This window comes from Amblyomma maculatum, chromosome 1 (genome assembly GCF_055883805.1).
Source record: "Amblyomma maculatum isolate TAMU_Amacu chromosome 1, ASM5588380v1, whole genome shotgun sequence".
Taxonomy (NCBI): Eukaryota; Metazoa; Arthropoda; class Arachnida; order Ixodida; family Ixodidae; genus Amblyomma; species Amblyomma maculatum.
In genome coordinates, this window is record NC_139344.1 from 428,731,094 (window position 1) to 428,751,633 (window position 20,540).

At 42.0% G+C, this 20,540-nt stretch overlaps 2 protein-coding genes across 3 annotated transcripts in view; one reads left to right on the forward strand and one right to left on the reverse strand.

The window, feature by feature from the left end:
• The window catches only part of milt (trafficking kinesin-binding protein milt), a 52,027-nt gene extending 45,647 nt beyond the window's left edge, over window positions 1-6,380 (forward strand). The window contains exon 14 of the mRNA XM_084599696.1: window positions 708-6,380. Within this exon, the coding sequence (XP_084455822.1) occupies window positions 708-941 (234 nt within the window). The 3' untranslated portion in view covers window positions 942-6,380. The remainder of the gene's footprint in view (window positions 1-707) is intronic.
• The window catches only part of Lkb1 (Lkb1/serine/threonine kinase 11), a 59,659-nt gene continuing 45,266 nt past the window's right edge, over window positions 6,148-20,540 (reverse strand). Inside the window, exons 8-9 of one of the 2 annotated variants that reach the window (XM_084599692.1) lie at window positions 9,116-9,215; window positions 6,148-6,285 (exon numbers count right to left, since the gene is read on the reverse strand). In XM_084599692.1, coding sequence (XP_084455818.1) covers window positions 6,192-6,285; window positions 9,116-9,215 — 194 coding nt within the window. In that variant the 3' untranslated portion in view covers window positions 6,148-6,191. The remainder of the gene's footprint in view (window positions 6,286-9,115; window positions 9,216-20,540) is intronic. The other variant, XM_084599695.1, reaches the window with a different exon arrangement.

Consider the following 20,540-nt stretch of genomic DNA (forward strand, 5'->3'; position numbering starts at 1 on the left):
ATTTGATGGTGAAAATAAACTAAACGACAGGAAAAGCTATGACTCCATGCACAAGCAACATGACCCTTTTGTGACAGCGAGGGGGCCAGCGAGGGAGGTAGAGGGAGGTTCTTTGGCACATTAGATAGATGGCAACTGGAGATCCTTGAGGCAACATGTTTGAAAGACCCATTCTAGGCTGTACACGTCTAAGACAACAGTGTCCTTGTGTTGGTAGGTATTACCTTGCTTAAAAAAATAAAAAAGAGAGAGAGAAAGAAACTCGTTCAGCAAGGACAGCCATAAAAAGAGATGTTTTGGAGCAGTGGGGTCAGGGAAGAAGCATAGCGAAATAAAGAAAAGAGGGACAGTTTCAGTAAACAAATGAAAAACTAACATGTATATATCTGAACAATTTCTCTGCAACCAAGACTAAGCAGCAGGAAAAAGTGAAGTCTCGCACATTGCCACACACTGCACTTCTTCATCAGTAAGCCTCAACAAAGAATTGTTTCCCAGGGGTTCCTTTCTTTCTTTCTTTTTCTTGATGTTTCTCGAAAGCTGACAGTGTTTAACGTTTGCCCAAAATTGCTTAGCTTGAATGCGCGTGTCCACCTTGACCGAAGAATGGGGTTCGTGAGCTGGTCTACTTACTCGTTCATGCCAATGAGAAGGACCCATAGCACAGGTTCCTCACTGTGAAGATTATTTTCTCTCTGTTCTTGCAGGAGAAGCCAGTGCCAGAAACTCCTCCGTCATCTCCTGTTGTGCAGCGTCGTGCCACCAGCAGACTGTTACGTTCGTACCGGGTGTCACACGCCGTCGCCCACTCGCCAGCACGACCGTCAAAACTTGCCATCCTCCACGAGGGAGAGATAGCAGCGGTCACACAACAGACTGCCTCCTCAGAACTGCCATCGCTACAGGGAGGCACACAAAGTACTTCCGCAATCCGTAGTTGATGAGAGGAGATAGTGCAGACTGACTTAGGCCGGCCTCTTTTGTTTTATTACTGTTGTGATGGTATTTATGTGCCTCTTGTTGTGTAGTTCTAAGGTCGGTTGGTGTCTAGAGAGGCAACTTCGGGTGTTCACAGAAATGCTGAACCCTGAGGGCACGCACACATGCAAAACACACATGCTTACGCTGAAAGGACCACTTCAGGGAGAATCCTTGTGTTTGGGCCAAACATTTCTGCGGTCGGGGAAAAAGATGACGTGTGTTCATTCCTACAACTGGATTTAGGGTCAGTACCAATTATTGTTGGTTTTTAGGTGGCACAGTAGTACTGGGTTTCCACCCCTCTTTTTACTTTTTGACAATCGGGGAAGTAATGACAGCAGGTACGGTGATTGTTAGCAGTGCCATTTTGCTGTCTGATGCCTCTGCCAAGCTTTGCCTAGAACTAAACCCTTTATGCTTTTACTCCCGTCGTTTCTTTCTATCTCTGCAAGCATTGTCTGTCACTTGCTTAGCTTTGTTCTGCCTACAGGTCCTTCTGAAAGCTCATGCCTGCTCTTTTGAAGACAGCCGTGTTAGATTTATTGGAAGTAGTTCGTCTCATGCACCAGTTTAGTTTCAATTATACTGATTTACATTGCTACTGTAACAGGGTATGAAGTGTGCCATCATGGCTAAGTGGAAGCAAAATATTGACCTTTTCTGATGGCTTGATGGCAGAAGACGTTTTTCTAAGCTATTCGCACCTCATACAAAGGGGATAAAAAGTGAAGCAAGGGATGAAAGTGAAGCTAAGAGATATCTTTCTTTTAACTGCACTTATGTTGCCACAGTAATACCAGTGCTCGTGGCTAGCTGTTTCGTTACGGAGCAAATCATATGAAAGCAGGTAAACAAAGGCAGCAGAGTGATAGCAGCGTTGGCCTTTCTGCTTTGAGGCTCATCTAGCACAGCTCAGAAGGATTCAGGCATCAGACATGGCTGTGCTGGTGACAGTGTTGTGCACGAACTTGGCAAAGCCATCCTTTGCCAAGTTTATGCACTGAGGCAACCGCTGTAGTGTGCCCAGTTTGCATTTGGGGAGGGGGGTGTAGCTCTGAAATTCGGAAAACTGCCAACAGTGTTGTTTTTTGAGCAGTATAGTAGCTAGAGATATTTTCTCAGTGGTTGTTCTTAACGCACAAACACACCAGGTGCGTGCAATGCAGCCCAGCGCGTGTTTTGAGCCAGCTTGTTCTTCACAGTGGTAAGGTGTGCAGTGTTGTTAGGTGTGCCAGTGCATTGTTCTTTTGTTTTTGTTGAACATTGTTTTTGTGCCAAACATGGCCTCAAGAGTGGAGTAGCACACAAGGGATGTGGACCATAGCTGGACTCCAGCTTTGCACGGTGATGAAAGCAGAGGTAGGTTTCGAACATACGGTGGCTGTAATCCTTCGATGCCAGGGATAGACGGAAAACACTTGTTACTGGGTGTTTCAGATTTTAGGGGCTTTCACTTTTAATCTGTAAGCAGGATGGGTCTGCATGGCATGTCACGACTTTGAAACAGGGATGGAGCCTGTAGCAATTTTTCTCGCTAAGCACTATAATTGTGCATTTGGGGCTAACGGCCACGTTTCAAACAACAAACGCAAACTATATTATGGGGAACCCCCTGCTTTTACATTTTCTAGGCAGCTGTGATTTGGGGTAATCATATATTTCGAGGAAAATGCAGCATCGCGCAGTTGACTGTCAGGTCCCCATGTCAGTGCTCTCAGATTCAGCTTGGGCTGTTTGTGCGGCCATCTGTTTGCAAGTGTGCGAGTTCCTCCTGCAGCCGACGTGCGTGAATCCATGCTGACCACTCCTGCCATTGATGATGGACAAATCACCCCCGACCAGTGACCAAACGCTAGTTACAGGAGCAGTGTCCTAAGCAGCACTCTTTAACCACACCGGTTTGCAGAACTGCTTTTAGGCCTAATAAAGCACCAAATAGTTTTATGTTTCGAGGGCTACAGACTGTCACACCACCTGTGCTGTGGAGGACAACTAACAGGACTCCAATGCAGCATCGACCTTCCTTTGCTTGGTGGTAATGGCAGTTTATGTCTGCTAGCATTCATAAGTTTTAGTGCTTGGCGTGTTTTGATTTTGCAGCACATTTCTGCTACTGTTATGGTTAAAGAGCACTGCTGTTAGGAATTATCCCATGCACATGTTTTAAAAGCACCAGTGCCTCGTATGAATGTACAGCTGTAATAGTAGCGCTGCTTTTTGCGTTGTTTTGAGGATGTCTCGCATTCCTAGACAGCATAGAAGGCGTTTGTGGATGGATGTTTAGTCTTTCCTGTGTTGTTTTTTTAGCCATGTGTGATGAATGTGTTAGGTATATTTTTTCAATGTGCATTGTTAAGGCCTGCATATTTAATGATCCCATGCCTGGTGAGCACATATATTGTGGTGGACAGCTAGCGGGGTGCTGTGGGCGAGAATGGTGGTTGGGCCATGTGCACTTGTGATAGACGGTGGTGCTGTCGATTGCTGCGAGAGTCATATGCTTTGAGGGGACTCCAATCTGAGTCTTTTTACCAGCATGTCTTTGTGTTGCATGTTGAGAAAGCATTATTGTGTTCATCAGGTTTCCTGCAAGAAATTGTTTGGTCTCTGAAGTGGAAGTTTAAGATTTTTTAAAATGGACCGATATTCATTCATTGGAAGTCCGTGGAAGCCAAGCTGTGCAATATTATCACATACACGCAGACTAAGCAGCTTGTTCGCTAGGCCGGTTAAAAAAGATTGGTTGAGATGGACTAAAGTGCAAGTTGCATCTAGTGGCAAAATGCATGACAAACATACACGTAAATCAAAATAGAGTAGGCAGTGATGGGCATATTTACATGATTGTGCTTCTGGTGACTGTTTCACATGTTTGTGGTGACAGCAGAACTTTTATTAAGCTTTCATAACTACTTTGCAGATACAAGGGTGATGCAAGAGAAGATCCTTTGAACTGATGGTGCATTTGCATGTGCGTTGTGTTTAAAGCTGCGTGACCAATTCTTGGCCAATGCGCTCTGTCGCAATCTGCCAAGTGTACATATCACAAGTAGCAGCGAGCATTTTTTTTTAGATGCAGAGTTGGATCGAAGTTTGTTCTGTGTGGTGTGTCAAAGCTGACACTAGTGGCAAGCTTGCTCTAGCGTAGTAATAGTAGTCGCAAACAGCCGAATTTATCCAGTGCCCTGGCAGGAGCTTTTGGCGTATTCTTGGAGTCTGTGTTCTTGGAGAATATTTGTTGGTTACGATGCAAGGTCACCTGTGTCATTTCTTTCTTGCTCTAGTCGTACGTTGGCCACTACTACACAGAGTGCGTGTCTCTTTACAGATTATCATATCTTGTGCCTCTTGTTAAGTGTCGTTTTATGACCTGACTGATTCAACCTATGAAGCAAGGTACAAAAACTGTGATGCACCGGTATTTATGGCTATTGTTTGTGCTATAAAATGCATTCACACACAATTGTTTTCTAGTGGTGTCTAGTATGGACTCATTCCATAAAAATGACATTTATAAAATGTTCTACAACAAAAATATTGTTAAAGAGTTTGTTGTCGCTCCTCTTGTTCTGACATTGGTGCAGGGGTTAAAGCAACTACTGAAGCTGCTAGACTACATTGTTCAAAAAGATTGTGAAAGTACTGTGAATTACACTTGTAATCGTGGCTTTTAATTTAGCTGCCCTATCGTTCACAGATACAAGAGGACACAACATGCTATCTGTCCCCATTTGTCCACTTGTGTCATGATGCTGTTTATGACTGTACCGGGTGATCCACATCGCATGAGAAATCATAAACCTGGCTAGTTGTTCATGTTAAATTTAGCGGCACATTTTGCTAGAGAGTGCACTTTTGTTGGCACAGAACCATCTGAAGAAAAAGGGAGATAGTTTACTGGTGATATCATATGATTAGAGTGGTTTGGTGCAATTTTTCTTTTCTTTTTTTTTTTTTTTTACATAATTTGTATTTCATAGGAAGCTTTACCCTAAGCTTCACTGATTGCCATGCTGTGGACATAAATAACTTTCCATTTGTATGGTAGTGTCGTACAATTTCTAACTGTCATTACTAGTGATCTATTAAATTATTGAGCACTGTGCATTCTTTGCTTTAAGCAGTGTCTAACCCCAACCCATTGGCAACTCTTGCAACCAAGCTGTTCAGTTTTGTTTTCCAGTGTCCGGTTTCTGTGTATTTATTGAAATACTACAAACCTTTGCTCACAGTTGCAAGGCCAAGACACCAGACACTTGAACTGACGCAACGCCCTTCAGCAGGTGCTCAGTTAAACATTGCCAATTCCAGAATGAAAGCACAATTTTTAGCATTTGACAAAACACTAGCACGGTCGGCAGAAATTGTTTATGGAACACAGCAGCAACCCTGGTGAGACTAAAGAATCAACCTGAGAATACACAAAGTGTTTCTCACTATGTTGTGTGCACAGCAGTTTGAGGACTCACTATTCGATGTGTGCTTAATGGAAAATCTGATTTTTAGACGTTCTAATAAGGGAATTACTCCCTTATTGACTGTTAATGTCAGTTAAAAGCCCACAAAATGATCTGCTGTTGTGTGACAAGTGTCGTCTGTCAATTAAGTTGCTATCTTAGATCTTGGGCTGGAAATGACCAGCCTGTTCCAGTATTGCACTCTTATTTATAGCTGAGGTCCTTTGCAATGTTTATTGGCTTTCAGGATGCTTTGTGGCAGCTCGACAGTCATGCAAATGGAGCAGCCCAATCTAAATCGGTCTCTCAAATTAGGCAGGAAAAAATATCACCTGCTGTTTCTTAGCCCAAGAGTTCTTTGGGTCTGTGATGGCCAGATCATACATTTTGTGCTGCGTAGGCTTGTGTAAATTTTCTGACAGATCTTTTCTTCCCAGTGTTTGTTTTGCATGTGGAAAAGTAATTGCAATCAAAATATGTGCAATCGTTCCTGCAAATTTGTTTTTGAAACTGTGAAGAAAATGCATTTGCATAGGAATCAGCAGTGCGTCATACACCTGTCGTGCTTTAGTTCGAATGATGCAGGCTGAAATTAATGCATAGAAGTACAGATATTGTTTGATGTGAATTGAAATAGTGTAGCATGGTTGAAAGTGTTTGCAGGTGCAGTATCCGCTTTGTCGTTCACCAGAAGATGCACTATAGACAGTGTAGACACAATGCAGTAATTTATTGTTTTGTAACTTATTTATCTTATATGACGGCAGTATAAAATGTGACGCATGGTGTCTGCCTTGCACTTTTCTCCCTCGTCACAGGGAGCCATGGCGTTTCCAGTGTACGGTCACTGTGGAGAAAAATGTCAAGGCGAGGGTGTCATTTTAGGTGATCGTGAGGTGCTTCCCCTTACGATTATGTTGAAAGAATAAACTTTGCGCTAGACTTGTCTGCCCAATAGCTTTTGGAAGACTGTGCGGAAAGTGCCGCCGATACTTTCATCGTCTCTGCAGCGCTGGCCTACAATGAGTGCCATCTGGAGAGGGCGCTTTGAGACTCGCTGACAGTGACATAGCCAGCTATAGTCGGATGCAACTCATGCCTGCCACACATAATTCTTCTATGACGGAAACTAACCCGCTGTTAAAGCTTTTCTGGTTACCTAGACAACAAGCTAATCATGAGACCAAATTATAAATTCAAAAATTTCGGTGCCTCTGGCTTGTTTAATACGTTCAAGTCTCAAAAACTAATTTTGTATACTGTTCAGCGGAGTTAGTACACACGTCTCATACCATGGGCCATAGTTCGAAACTTCTGTTTAATATTAAAGTTGTAGTATCAGCAATACTCGGTTCCTGCTTGCATGCCACTCAGTTTGACTCACTTTTGAGATAGAATTAACCCACCAGGACCTATTGATCTTGAGTCAGACTGTTTGGTCATGCAGGCACATTCTTACGGCCTGCCTAAAGCATGGATTCATATCTGTGTTGGATGGCCTTTTCACATATTGTGGTAGATTAGGACTGTATTTTAATGAGTATGTGCGACTCAAAACCAAAGCGGAAACTGGGGTGATTAGCATTTGGCGTAACTATGCTAAATTGCCCGTCATTCTTTTTTTTTTACTTGAACTGCAGCCACCAAATTTTTCCTTGTGCGTTTTTTCTTTCAAACTAAGTTAGGCATTGGCATACATGGATTAATCTGTGGTATCCCTCTGCAACTTTAATGCTGTCTTAGTTTTGGCCTAATCTACCACATGAAGACTGACATGAGAAAAACTGCAACGCAAGTTCTTGTACATTGCTTTGATTAAGTGCAGTGTGTAAGCCAGCCAGGTTCAATAGCTGAAATGACAAGCAACATAACACTTATAGTAATTTCTTCCCATGCCTCACAAGACCTAAGCACTTGTTACATGTCATGTCAGTCAAGGGAAGAAATCCAATTCTACATTATCTAGCAGTCTTGGGTGGTGATCCATGTATTCTGAAGTTTTACTCATAAGTACAGAAAACAAAACATGCAACTAAAATGAGGTGTGCATCTATTGTTCTTCGACATTTAAAATTGGTACCTCTGTTTGAAATATGTCTCAAATAATTTTGACAGCTGTATACTATATATTAAAATAATACCGTAACTGCAAGTGAAGACTATATTCCACTGCCTGAGAGGGAAAAGCATGATTTTGGAACTCATTACTTTTCATCGTGGTCTCCAGGTCTAAGAAAACTAGCTTTTCCTTCATTTCAGCTGGCCAGCTGCCACTGTTGCTTGTAAAAGAGTAGAATCTCCTTGACAAGCAACCAGTGCGAGTTGCAAGGCAGCTATACTGCCAAATCTTTATAGGCTGCCCGCTTGCAAGGGATGCAAGCAGTTTCTCATTGGGAACAAACAAAAAGCTTTTGGACACTCTTCACTATGCTATACCCGGTGATGTATTTTTACTGTTTACAGATTTTTATCTTAAACTTATGAGAGAGACCTCCGCGCAGTTGGTTCAGGTGGGCTGTACGGAAACGCTGACATATAATGATTAGGTGGTTAGCTAAGAACTAATTTTATTCTAGATTTTAATGCACAATACTATTTTGTGAAATTGAAGGCCGTCAACCTTAAAGGCGCCTCTTTCTCTAAAATTTTTTTAATCTGTGATGTCACTCTGAAATACAAAATATAAATAATGTGCATCTAAATGCTTGTTGAGTTGGCTTTCACACATTTTACTTCTATTTAATTGTGTCCCTTCCTACGTGTGGTACTTTTGCCAAAATCACAGCTTTTGTGTCATTAAATACGTGTGAAAACGTGAAAGCCAACTCAAAAAGCTTTCAAATGGATAATTTTTGCCTTCAGTTTTGCAAACCAAATTGTCAATCAATAAAATTTTTAAAAAGATTCACCGTTGTTGTTAATGATCTTCAGTTTAGCAATATAATATCTCCCAATCAAACGAAAAAGTTTAGTTAATTTCTGTTAAATAGTTATTCATTAAGGGCTTTAACTTGCATGATATCCGCATTGCTGTGCGACAAAACTCCAATAGGTACACAGAGATGTTTCTCTTAGTGTTTAAAAACAAATATGTAAACAGTAAGAAAATATCATACAGTGTATATACATTTCAGCGCCATTTTGTCATAGAGAGGTAGTGCCTCGCTGAGAATTACAGCTGAAGTACCCAATTTCTTCCTCCAACTACAAAGCGCTAGTGATTTGATGTGAACCCTCCAGTGAATAAGTCCAAGGATCGAATGTCTCGGACGAGAAGAGCAAAACCAAAGAAGTTCTTTATGTTTTTCAGATGTGCCTGTGTTGCAACCCTATATACTTTGATTCAGAGTGTGGTCACAGCATCATTATCTCAACACTACTGTCCCCTTTGATGTGCATTTTGCACAGCATAAAGAATACATAGCATTAGAGCAGCATTAAGTGTTGTTGAAATGTTTACACTTTCTGCTAGCAATATTCGTTGTAATGTTTGGAAACTCTAGTAATGCTGACTGTAGCATTAAATGGTTAACCCTTTAATGGATGATGGGACGCACAGGTCCCGCTTTACACACTGATTTTCGACATGAGCTCAAAATCTAATGCGATAAAGTTTTGAGCGATGAGCCCTCACTGCGGTGTTAAAGAAAACATTCAGTGCAGTTTTCTGCACTTACGAGTAGGTGTAGCAATAAATTACATTCTTCTGTTCTTGCTTCTGTTCTTGCTTTCTTCTGTTCTTGGTCCCACTTTGTCCTTTTCTGCTTATTTTGAAACCTGCATAGATTGTGCTTATTTTGAAACCTGCATAGATTGCAATATTTTTATTTATTTATTTATTTATACAATACTGCAGGCCATAAAAGGCCCTGGCAGGAACGGGGCACAATCGAGCATCGTTATACACACCTATGTACAGTACATTTTTCCGTGGAAAGAAGAGAGCAGAAGGAAAGAACAAGAACACATTTTGATATATTACAAAAAATAGACGTTATTGCTTCAAAAATTGTTGAATTGCGGAGAGGACATTTGGACCTTCAAACACATGCGAAGGCAATCCATTCCACTCGGTTAAAGTCCTTGGGAAAAATGAATATTTGAATTGGTTTGTGCGGGCAAATACAGGAGTTAGTTTATGAGGATGATGACGCCTCGTAACTCTGGACGATGAGGGTTGAAAATACAACGAAGGATTCATACGGAGCGTGCGATAATAGATGTTGAAGAGCAATTTTATTCTTGCTAGCCTTCTCCGAGATGCTAATGATTCGATTTCATTTAATCTTATCAACTGTGATGGTGAATCATGTCTGCGGAAGCGGTTATATATGAAGCGTACTGCTGATCTTTGTACTTGCTCTAACTTATTAATATCCTGCTTTGTATAAGGATCCCAGACTTCGCAGGCATATTCTAGCTTGGAACGGACTAAACAATTGTATGCTAGACGCTTTACATTGGAGGTGCAGTGCTTGAGCCTATGTCTCAGTTGGCCTAGTTTGCGACGGGCAGATGAACAGATGTTCTGGATATGGGGGGACCAGTTCAAGTGATTGTTAATTGTAACTCCTAAATATTTGAAGCTGTCGGTTTCAGTTATAAGGGTGTCTTTGATAGTGTATCGGTAAGAATGGTACGATTTTTTGTTCGTGATGCGCATGAACACGGTTTTATTGACGTTAAGTTTCATATCCCACTTTTCACACCAGTCAGAAACAGCGTTAATGCTTTTATTTAAAACCACTTGATCACTTGTATTATTAATAGCCCTGAAGAGCAGGCAGTCGTCCGCAAATAAACGAATATTCACACTTTCATGGATAGAGGCAGTCAAGTCATTCACATAAATTAAAAAAAGAAGAGGACCTATCACGCTTCCTTGCGGAACACCGGAGGTTACGGAAAGGCAGTCTGAATAATGGCCTTCAAAATCGACAAACTGCTGGCGCATGTCTAGATATGATGAAATCCAATTAAGCACAGCGCAGGTGCAGGAATAAGGTGCCTGGAAAGTGAATTTACCTATTCCTTGCACCACAACAGCGTTCATAAATAAAGGAGTCAGTGTTGTCACTTTCTGAAGAAAACTACATATTGCAGATATGAATTTTGCAACAGTAGTGTGTTTTGATGCCTTTGGTGTTTGGGTTAACGCGTCTAGTGCATGCAAGAGTACGAAGCTGAATGCCACTATTTTTTGCGCATGAGAATGAAAATACCCGAGTCTAGACGAGGCTAGGAGCTTTACTTTCGTTTACCGAACAAGTCAAAAGAAAATGCCAAATAATACTGTGGTAGTTCTGATGAGGAAAACTTTGCACTTGGAAGTGACGATAGCATAAAAGAGGATGAGGGTTCGTCACCACTGCCTGTCCCCAATACAAGCAAGAGCAAAACAATTGCAAGCATGGCAAGGTAAAGAAAAAAAAGGCCGAAAGTCCACTGGAGGCCTAAACATTGCAGCCAAACAGCGGGACATATCAAAATTCATCATGATTTCAGCAAATTGCAAAGGATCTCTGAAAGAAGCATTGAGCTTCAAGCATTCGTGCCTGAACTGGATAGTTGAATATACCCTGTCCCACAAAATACTCCCCATGTAGTTGGCAGGGCATACACTGACCCACTTTTGGCCCGTCAGGGCGGCGCAGTGGTTATGGCGCTCGACTACTCTTCCTAAGGATGCAGGATCAAATCCTGGCCTCGGCGGCCGCTCTTCATTGGAGGTGAAAAGCAAGGCACCCGTGTGCTGCGCAATGTCGGTGCACGTTGCAGAACTCCAGGTGATCGAAATTTCCGCAGACCTCCACTACGGCGTCTATCATAGCCAGAGTCGCTTTGGGACACCCTACAAACCAAACCAAACTGACCCACTTTTTCTCTTGTGAACAGATAATTTCTATGCAGTGTTTTGTTGTGTTTTGTTAAAACTATCACAGAAAAGCTTTGGGGATGACGTGCCTATATTAGTTTTCATATCTATCAGTAGGTTAATAAAAAAGGTTCTCTTGTTCTTGCTCTATGCTGGAAAAATGGAGTCCAATTGCACCAGGACGATGTGCAATACTGATGCTTGCAATATCAGCGCCTTAGTTACGGTGTACATTTTTTACTATGAAGCTCAGCTATTAAAATGAGTGCTGTGGCCCCACCATTTAGAGAAAAAGACTAACACTATTTTGTACCTGGCTTGCGCGCTTAAGATTTAGCTGCACGTGGTTTCATGCAGTCAATTGCATGCAAACAGAGCTATCTTTGCATTATTGTAACCCTCACTGCACTATGTTCTTATTGCAGTGGTACTTATTTGTGCTTCTGCAAAAACTGTGTGTTACATGTGGAAGTGTTGAATACATCGCTTCAGACTCTTGAACAGAGTTTACAGTTCTCCATACTGATTTTACCTTTCGATTCAGGCTTTCTTAGCAAACAACCATCATTTTTGTGTTGGTGGGCCAAACCATTTGGTTACTATTTCCCTTCATCAAAGGAATGTCGTCAGGCTTCGTTCCCGTAATCGCAATGTGGCCGTTATACCTTATTTGGGCTGTGCAGAACATCCTTTCTATTCACACACTTGTGTACACAGATGGCGTCACTTTGATGTCGAAATTGTACTTCAAAACATTTAAGCGATAGATGGCACTCCAGGACGTACAGCCGCCAAATTCTTTAACTGATATTCATGATGGCCACATTTTCAGAGCGTTAGAGCAGATAACCTCCGAAAAGTCCCAAAGGGCTTTGGTAAAAAAACGGATTATCAAGCCCTTGCTTATACTTGGGACTTTTCATGGGTTAGCTCCTCTGTGAAGCTAAGAAGCTCAAAAAATGCGGCCGTCATGCATGCCAATTAAAGATTTGGGCGGCTGTACCTCTCCTCTCTCCTCTAGGTAAGACCCACCCGCCTGCTATGGCATGTGTTTGCAATAAAAAAAAAGAAAAATTTTACTAAAATCACTTGACTTACGTGCAGCAGCTGGTGCTCGGACTCATGTGCTGAGGTGATCTACCGATGCGAACAAGAGCAAACAGAGCACACTTTTTCTTTCTAGAATATTTCATGCATTGCATAATTGAAACTGGAAGGCATGGCATGTGCAAGCTGGTAGCAGATGCCAGTGCGCATTAACTTGGACAAATAATGTTTTTTTATCTCCAATACAGTGGGATGTAATTTCAATTGAAAAGCATGCTCCATTTACTTATGTCCACACCTGTTTATGCTCAAATGGCCGCTATAGCTTGTGCGTTCCATCTTCCAACATAGACGTAGTATACCAGACACACTATGTACTTTTCCTGCCATCAGTGGCTCTCCACTAAGAATGTTGATCATGAAACCATGCACATCTCTGCACACAGTAATGCGCACAGCTCTCTAAACATAAATGGAGTAAAAAGGGAGTAACCAGTCATCTACCCACTTCTTTAGAAGCAAGGTACGCTGCCAGAGTACTGGGCCAGATTTCGACAACGAAGTACACAAAAATTTTATTGCTGGCAGTGAAGTTATACTCCCACCTCAAAGAGTAGTAACTGGATTCAGGTAAAAGCGTGTTCTTTAAACTCTGCATCAATGTTCCTGGGGTTTGCAACTTTAAGCTTTAAGACCGAAACATCACTTAAAACATTAATTGCAAGAACTTCGCATGCATTAAGGTATTCTTTCTTTTTCCAACCGCAAGTATTCCACATTTTTAGTGATTGAAACCTGTCCCTAACCCTAAAAAGGGAGTGCGTTATGAGGTCAGTTCACTCCCTTTTACTTCCTTATTGGATAATCAGTGTTTAGCGTTCGCACATATATCATGCTCAACCATGCTCAAGATCCGGACAATAGGGCCAGATTTCGACAACGAAGTACACAAAAAATTTATTGCTGGCAGTGAAGTTATACTCCCACCTCAAAGAGTAGTAACTGGATTCAGGTAAAAGCGTGGTCTTTAAACTCTGCATCAATGTTCCTGGGGTTTGCAACTTTAAGCTTTAAGACCGAAACATCGCTTAAAACATTAATTGCAAGAACTTCGCATGCATTAAGGTATTCTTTCTTTTTCCAACCGCAAGTATTCCACATTTTTAGTGATTGAAACCTGTCCCTAACCCTAAAAAGGGAGTGCGTTATGAGGTCAGTTCACTCCCTTTTACTTCCTTATTGGATAATCAGTGTTTAGCCTTCGCACATATATCATGCTCAACCATGCTCAAGATCCGGACAATAGGGCCAGATTTCGACAACGAAGTACACAAATATTTTATTGCTGGCAGTGAAGTTATACTCCCACCTCAAAGAGTAGTAACTGGATTCAGGTAAAAGCGTGGTCTTTAAACTCTGCATCAATGTTCCTGGGGTTTGCAACTTAAAGCTTTAAGACCAAAACATTGCTTAAAACATTAATTGCAAGAACTTCGCATGCATTAAGGTATTCTTTCTTTTTCCAACCGCAAGTATTCCACATTTTTAGTGATTGAAACCTGTCCCTAACCCTAAAAAGGGAGTGCGTTATGAGGTCAGTTCACTCCCTTTTACTTCCTTATTGGATAATCAGTGTTTAGCGTTCGCACATATATCATGCTCAACCATGCTCAAGAGCCGGACAATACTCTTGTAGGTATGAGTATTCAACACACCAGACACATCAGAGGGCTTTGCTACACTTCCCCCGTGTCCGTTCCCGATCCATATATCTGAATTGCTAGTTAGGCCTAGCTTCACCAACAAACACCATTAAATACATAGGTGGAAGAGATACCCATGCACCGGGTACGCGCGACCCCATCTGTTCCACTTCAGTGGCATGACAGAGAGCTACCAACGGAAGTGCACTTCAGTGAACAAATGTAATGTGCGTACCTTCCCAACCCTGTCCGCAAAAGGACCTGCAATGAAACTGAAAAGGTGACTGTGAAAATAACTGGATGTGCCATGTGGTACAACTACCGAAAAGAAAATTCATGTGCCAAGCACAGTAACCAGATTTCTCGAGGGGCACCACACCGCTGCGCATTTTGCTTTTATGTAAATTCCTTACCTTTCCAAGCTCTAGTCTTGAATGAAGTGTCGGGTCTGAAAATCCTGTGCACTACCCGATATCCTTAGGCTCAAGAATTCTTTCAACTTTGCCTCCTGTGCAGTGCAACCACTATTTGACAGAACGTCGTGCTATTCACATGGTCACCGTGAAACACACAGGTTTCCTCAGTTCGTTTTTCTCGCACGGCTGCTATGTTGAGTAGGCCACTTGTTTGCCATGTGGTCAGCACATGCGGTTGCTCAGTTCGCCATTTCCATCCTAACGCAGATATACCTAGCAATGGACACATCTGGCTGTCTCATGATACCAGCTAGCTGCTCAGTTTGTCCTTCCTATTACCACGCAGTTTCTATGATCAGTGGTGTACGTGGAATGTGGTCATCTTATAATCGGCACACTATAGCTACTATGTTCATGTTTCTTCCTACACAGCTGCTATGATCAATGGTTTAGGCCACATAGTCACCTCGTGATCAGCACTCGTGGTTCTTCAGTTTGCCTTGCAACCATCGCTTGCTCTCAAGAGTGGTGTGGTCTATGTGAGGTCACCTTGTGATCCGCATCACAAGTGGCTGCAGAGTTCACTTTTTCCTTTCCTGCTTGGATTCTGTCATGAGTAGTGTGGCCCACATAATCACCTTGTGATCATCACTTGTGGTTTTTCATTTTGCCTTTTTTAAAAATAAGACTCTTGCGTTGCCAATTCCTGTCGATAGCAATTGACATGTAGGGGAATAATCCCCACCTGTGGTTATGGATAATCTGTGAAGGCTTAGAATGGATCGGGTTTGGACCTTTCCCAAAATCTTGGCCCGTGTGTTGCTGATGTGTGCATACAGAGGTGGGTATACCCGCCATCTGTCTTCACAGTAGTTGGCTAGGTTGCTGTATACGTTGTCAGCAACTTGTTCAGAAAAACCAACTCTAAGAGCCCTAAGAGTAACATAGCCCATGACAGCTTCGTTTTTTCCTCTGCAGATCGAAAGAACCGGAAATGGACATGGAAAAGTCCTAACGGGGAGACTAAAAATGAAATTGACTTTATACTGTGTTCAATCCCCGCAAATATGCAAGATGTAGAGGTAATCGGGAAAGTGCGATGCAGTGACCACAGGATGGTGAGGTCCCAAATTAGCCTAAATCTGAAAAAGGAACGCAACAGATTAGTAAGAAAGAAATCCATCAATGAATTAGCGGTGAGGGGGAGGGCAGAAGAGTTCAGGATCTCTCTACAGAATAGATATTCAGCTCTAACCGAGGATGGCGATATTACCCTAGAAGCAATGAACAATAATTTCAGAGACATCATTACTGGGTGCGCTGTAGAAGTAGGCAGTAGGATAGTAAGAGAGGATACTGGTAAGCTGTCTAAGGAGACGAAAGATTTGATTCAGAAACGCCAGTGTATGAAAGCTTCCAGTCCAACAGACCAGATAGACTTAGCCGAGATTTCAAAGCTAATCAATAAATGCAAGGTGGTCGATATAAGGAAGTATAACATGGAGAAAATTGAGCATGCTATAAAGAATGGGGAAGCCTTAAAGCGGTAAAGACGAAATTGGGCATAGGCAAAAACCAGATGTATGCGCTAAGGAACAAGGCGGGCAACGTCATCACGAATATGGACAAGATAGTCAAAGTAGCCGAGGAGTTCTATACAGATCTCTACAGTAGCCAAAGCAGTCGGGACCGTATTGAGATTGGCGGTAGGGAAAAACAGTCAGACGTTCCATCATTGACGAAGGACGAGGTCAAGAAAGCATTAAACACTATGAAAAGGGGGAAATCAGCTGGAAAGGACAAGATAACTACAGATTTGTTGAAGGACGAGGGGAGGATATCGTGCTAGAAAAACTGGTCACCCTGTATACGCAGTGCCTGGTGTCATCAACGGTACCGGAACCATGGACGAATGCTAACATTATCCTCATTCATAAGGAAGGGGATGCTAAGGACCTTAAAAATTACAGACCAATCAGCTTACTGTCTGTTACATATAAGGTATTTACTAAGGTAATCGCTAATAGAATCAGGACAACCTTAGACTGCAATCAAGCAACAGATCAAGCAGGTTTTCGGAAACAGTACTCTACTATTGATCATATCCATACCATCAATCAGGTGATAGAAAAATGTTCGGAATATAACCAGCCCTTATACATAACATTCATTGATAACGAAAAAGCATTTGACTCAGTAGAAACCTTGGTGATGCAGGCATTGCGAAATCAGGGGGTAGACGAGCCATACGTGAAAGTGCTGGAAGATATTTATAGTGGATGCACAGCAACCATAGTTCTGCATAAAGAAAGTAACAAAATTCCCATAAAAGAAGGTGTTAGGCAAGGAGACACAATCTCCCCAGTACTATTCACAGCTTGTTTAGAGGAAGTATTCAGAGACTTGGAATGGGAGCAGTTAGGGATAAGGGTAGATGGAGAATACCTCAGTAATCTGCGATTTGCTGATGACATTGCCTTGCTAAGCAACACGGGGGATGAACTGCAAATAATGATTGATGACCTAGACAGGAAAAGTAGAAAGGTATAGGCTTGAAAATCAATATGCAGAAGACTAAGGGTAATGTTCAACAGCCTCGGGAAGGAACAGCAGTTTACATTAGGTAGCAAAGTACTGGAAGTAGTAGGCGAATATGTCTACTTAGGACAAGTAGTAACCGCCGATCCGGACCATGAAAAGGAAATAACAAGAAGAATAAGATTGGGATGGAGCGCATTTTGCAAGCACTCACAGGTTATGACTAGCAGCTTAACGGTATCGCTAAAGAGGAAAGTATATAACAGTTGCATCTTACCTGTACTCACCTATGGGGCTGAAACATGGAGGCTAACCAAGAGAGTTCTACTTAAGTTGAGGACAACTCAGAGGGCTTTGGAACGAAAAATGGTAGGGGTAACATTAAAAGATAGGAAGCGTGCAGAGTGGGTCAGAGAAATAACTCAGGTTACCGACATTCCAGTGGAAATTAAGAAGAAGAAATGGGCATGGGCAGGACATGTATAGTGCGAAGAGAGGATAACCGATGGTCGCTTAGGGTAACAAACTGGATTCCAAGGGAAGGAAAGCGTAGCAGGGGGCGGCAGAAAGTTAGGTGGGCGAATGAGATTAAGAGGTTCGTAGGGGTCAAGTGGATGCAGCTAGCGCAGAACCGGGTTAATTGGAGGAATATGGGAGAGGCCTTCGCCCTGCAGTGGGTATAGTCAGGCTGATGATGATGATGAGTCTATGTGGTCATCGCTAAAGCCCAAGTCTCGGGTGTTTTAGTCACCACATGCTCGCTACGTGTGGCCTCTTTTTGCCATTTCCTTCCCTATGCAGCTGCATTGTCTGGCCCACCTAATTGCCGCATGGTTATCATGCGCTACTTTTCAGTTTGCTTTCTCATTCTAATGAAGCCTTTGTGGTGAGTGGCGTGGTCCGTGTAGTTGTGACGTGACTGGCAGGCAGTGGTTCTGAGCTTACTTTTTCATCTTCGAATTATGCTGCTATAGTGGATGATGTGACCCACGTGGCTGCCGTGCGATCAAGGCTCCGGTGTTGTAAAGGTGTGAGAATACTTTTCTCACAATGGACTCGAATATGAGTAGGCTAGCTTTCTTACCTAATCATACAAGGAAGAGCCAGAAACCAGTATGGTTGCATAACTTACTATACGCCACGTTTGCGAATACTTGTACAAAATGAATATTCATTCTAAATAATGAAGTGCTAGTGGTGGCAAAATAAGTTAAGCAATTAAAGCTGCGGTCATTTAAAGATTTAGCCTTGTCTCAATACGAGGGAACACACAACAACGAATTAGTATATTATTTCTATGACCATCAGACGTCATCACCCCAACTATACCCACTGCATTGCAAAGATCTCTCCCATATCCCTCCAATTAACCCGGTCCTGTGCCAGCTGCATCCACTTTATCTCCACCAACTTCCTAACTTCATTTATCTGTCTACCATTCTACCACCACCTTCTGCACTCAGCTCACCTTTCCTTGGAAATGAATGTCGTCCTCAGGGGCCATCGGTTATCTTGACTTCAGATTACAAAGCCTGTCCATGAGAATTTCACTTCGATTTCAACTAGAATGTCATTAACTTGCATTTGTTTTCTGACCTATTCTGTTCTTTTCATTTAATTAATCCCTCTTCGTCAGCCTCAATATTTCTACCCCTTATAGAGTTGAGTATGAGTAATTTATATGTGCTATATCATCGCGAATGTGATGGTTAGATAGCACCCTCAAGGTAATGCAGATAAATCAGTTATATTCAAAAGATAGTGGGAGACTGGAAAGCTTGGCGTGATATGATACTTTAAAGTAATAAAGCGATGTGATATGATATGGTTTATAGGGTCACGAAGAATCTGACACAAATGAACGCTTGAACCAAACTGATATACTATTTGCTTGAGGTATACTGGTAAGCTGCCATTTTTAACCTGAGAGTACCTCCCAAAAGTGGACAATCTTTTTTTACAGTGGTTCCCTTGCAAAACTGTTGGACATTACTTCAGCTTCGTGCATATTCATTTTTAACATCACCGTAGCCTGCCCTGATCACAATTTGTCCCCATTACTTGGCATGGCAATTTATGTGCCATACATTAAGAAAAATCACCTTTTGCTATGCACACGCTTGGCAAGAAGGTACAGAATTGACCCAAGAGCCTTTCTCCCTGCATAGCCAGATTGTGACAGCTAGTGTGCTGCCAGTCACAATGGGCTATTTCAAACTGTTGCAAAAAAAAAAGAAAGAAACACACTATGACATGCATTATACGAACTTGATGTTGACTATTATGAAGCTATTCAATAAGTTGAAAACAGCTTCAAACTGTTTTGAATGATTTGGAACACACACTGTATGATTCGTTCAACAAACCAAAGGATATTCAAGAACTTCTAGCTGGGCTTGTTGGTACATGTTTGGAAAGGCACAGGAGCACAAAAAAAAAGCACATGGATGTAAAAAATGAACAGGACTACTGCTAACTAACAACAAATTTTATTCGGAGAACAATGCTTATAGTATACATATATATAAGCATTGTTCTCCAAATAAAACCTGTGATAGGTTAGCTCTTGGCCTGCTCTTTTTCTACGTCCATATGCCTTGTATTGCGCTCGTGTGCCTTCCCGAACAATATTCTGTTCACATACCTTGCGTGTTCCCTTTCCTCTTCTACGCAGCTGCTAAGAAAGCATTGAGGGCCACATGATTGCAGCGTGCTTGGCATTCATGCCTCCCTAAGTTTGCTTTTACCTCTACACAATTACTGTCATAGCTTGGTGGATTGAAGTACAAGCGCCGAGGTGCTTTGGTTTTGTGTTCAGACTTCCGATGAGACGTCTCGGAGAGTAGGCCATTTTGTAAGTCATTGTATCATCGAAACAACTCCATAAAGAAACGAAAGCCAAGTAATCCAGCGTGATAAAATTTTAAACAACTCAGCATGAATAGTTACTATCTTCATCCATACCAAAGCTCCTTTCAGGCTTTTTTACAGGCTCGTGCATAGTGCTAGATGTGTGCACAGCAGCTATAGCAACCAGTCCTGCATTTCTGGAGGCAAGTATAATACATACAACAGTTCACTGTCTATAGTCAGATACAACTGAAATATGTGGTAACTACCACACACATTTCCTTTGCAACAGAAAGCCTGCTGCTAAAGCTTTTCCTGTTGGCCAATAGAAAGCTAAGCGCCAGATGAAATTATAAGCTCAAGAATTTTTATGCTTCTGGCTCCTTAGGTATAGTCAACTATCAAAAAGTAATTTCATTTACTATTCAGTGCAAAGGCTGCATGCCAACACCCGTAGTTAGCAACTGCTGTTCTTTAAAGTTGTACCCTGCTATATTCGAAGCTGTAGAACTAGGAAAACATGAATATGCCTTAATCAAAACTATGCTAAAAAATTAATGTCTGCATTAACCGCTTTTTTACGACACTTACAGAACATAGCAAGGCACTATCTGCAAGAAAAGGTTCTGCTGTTGTAGCAGATGGCAAAGCGGCAGCTCCATGTACAACCCCT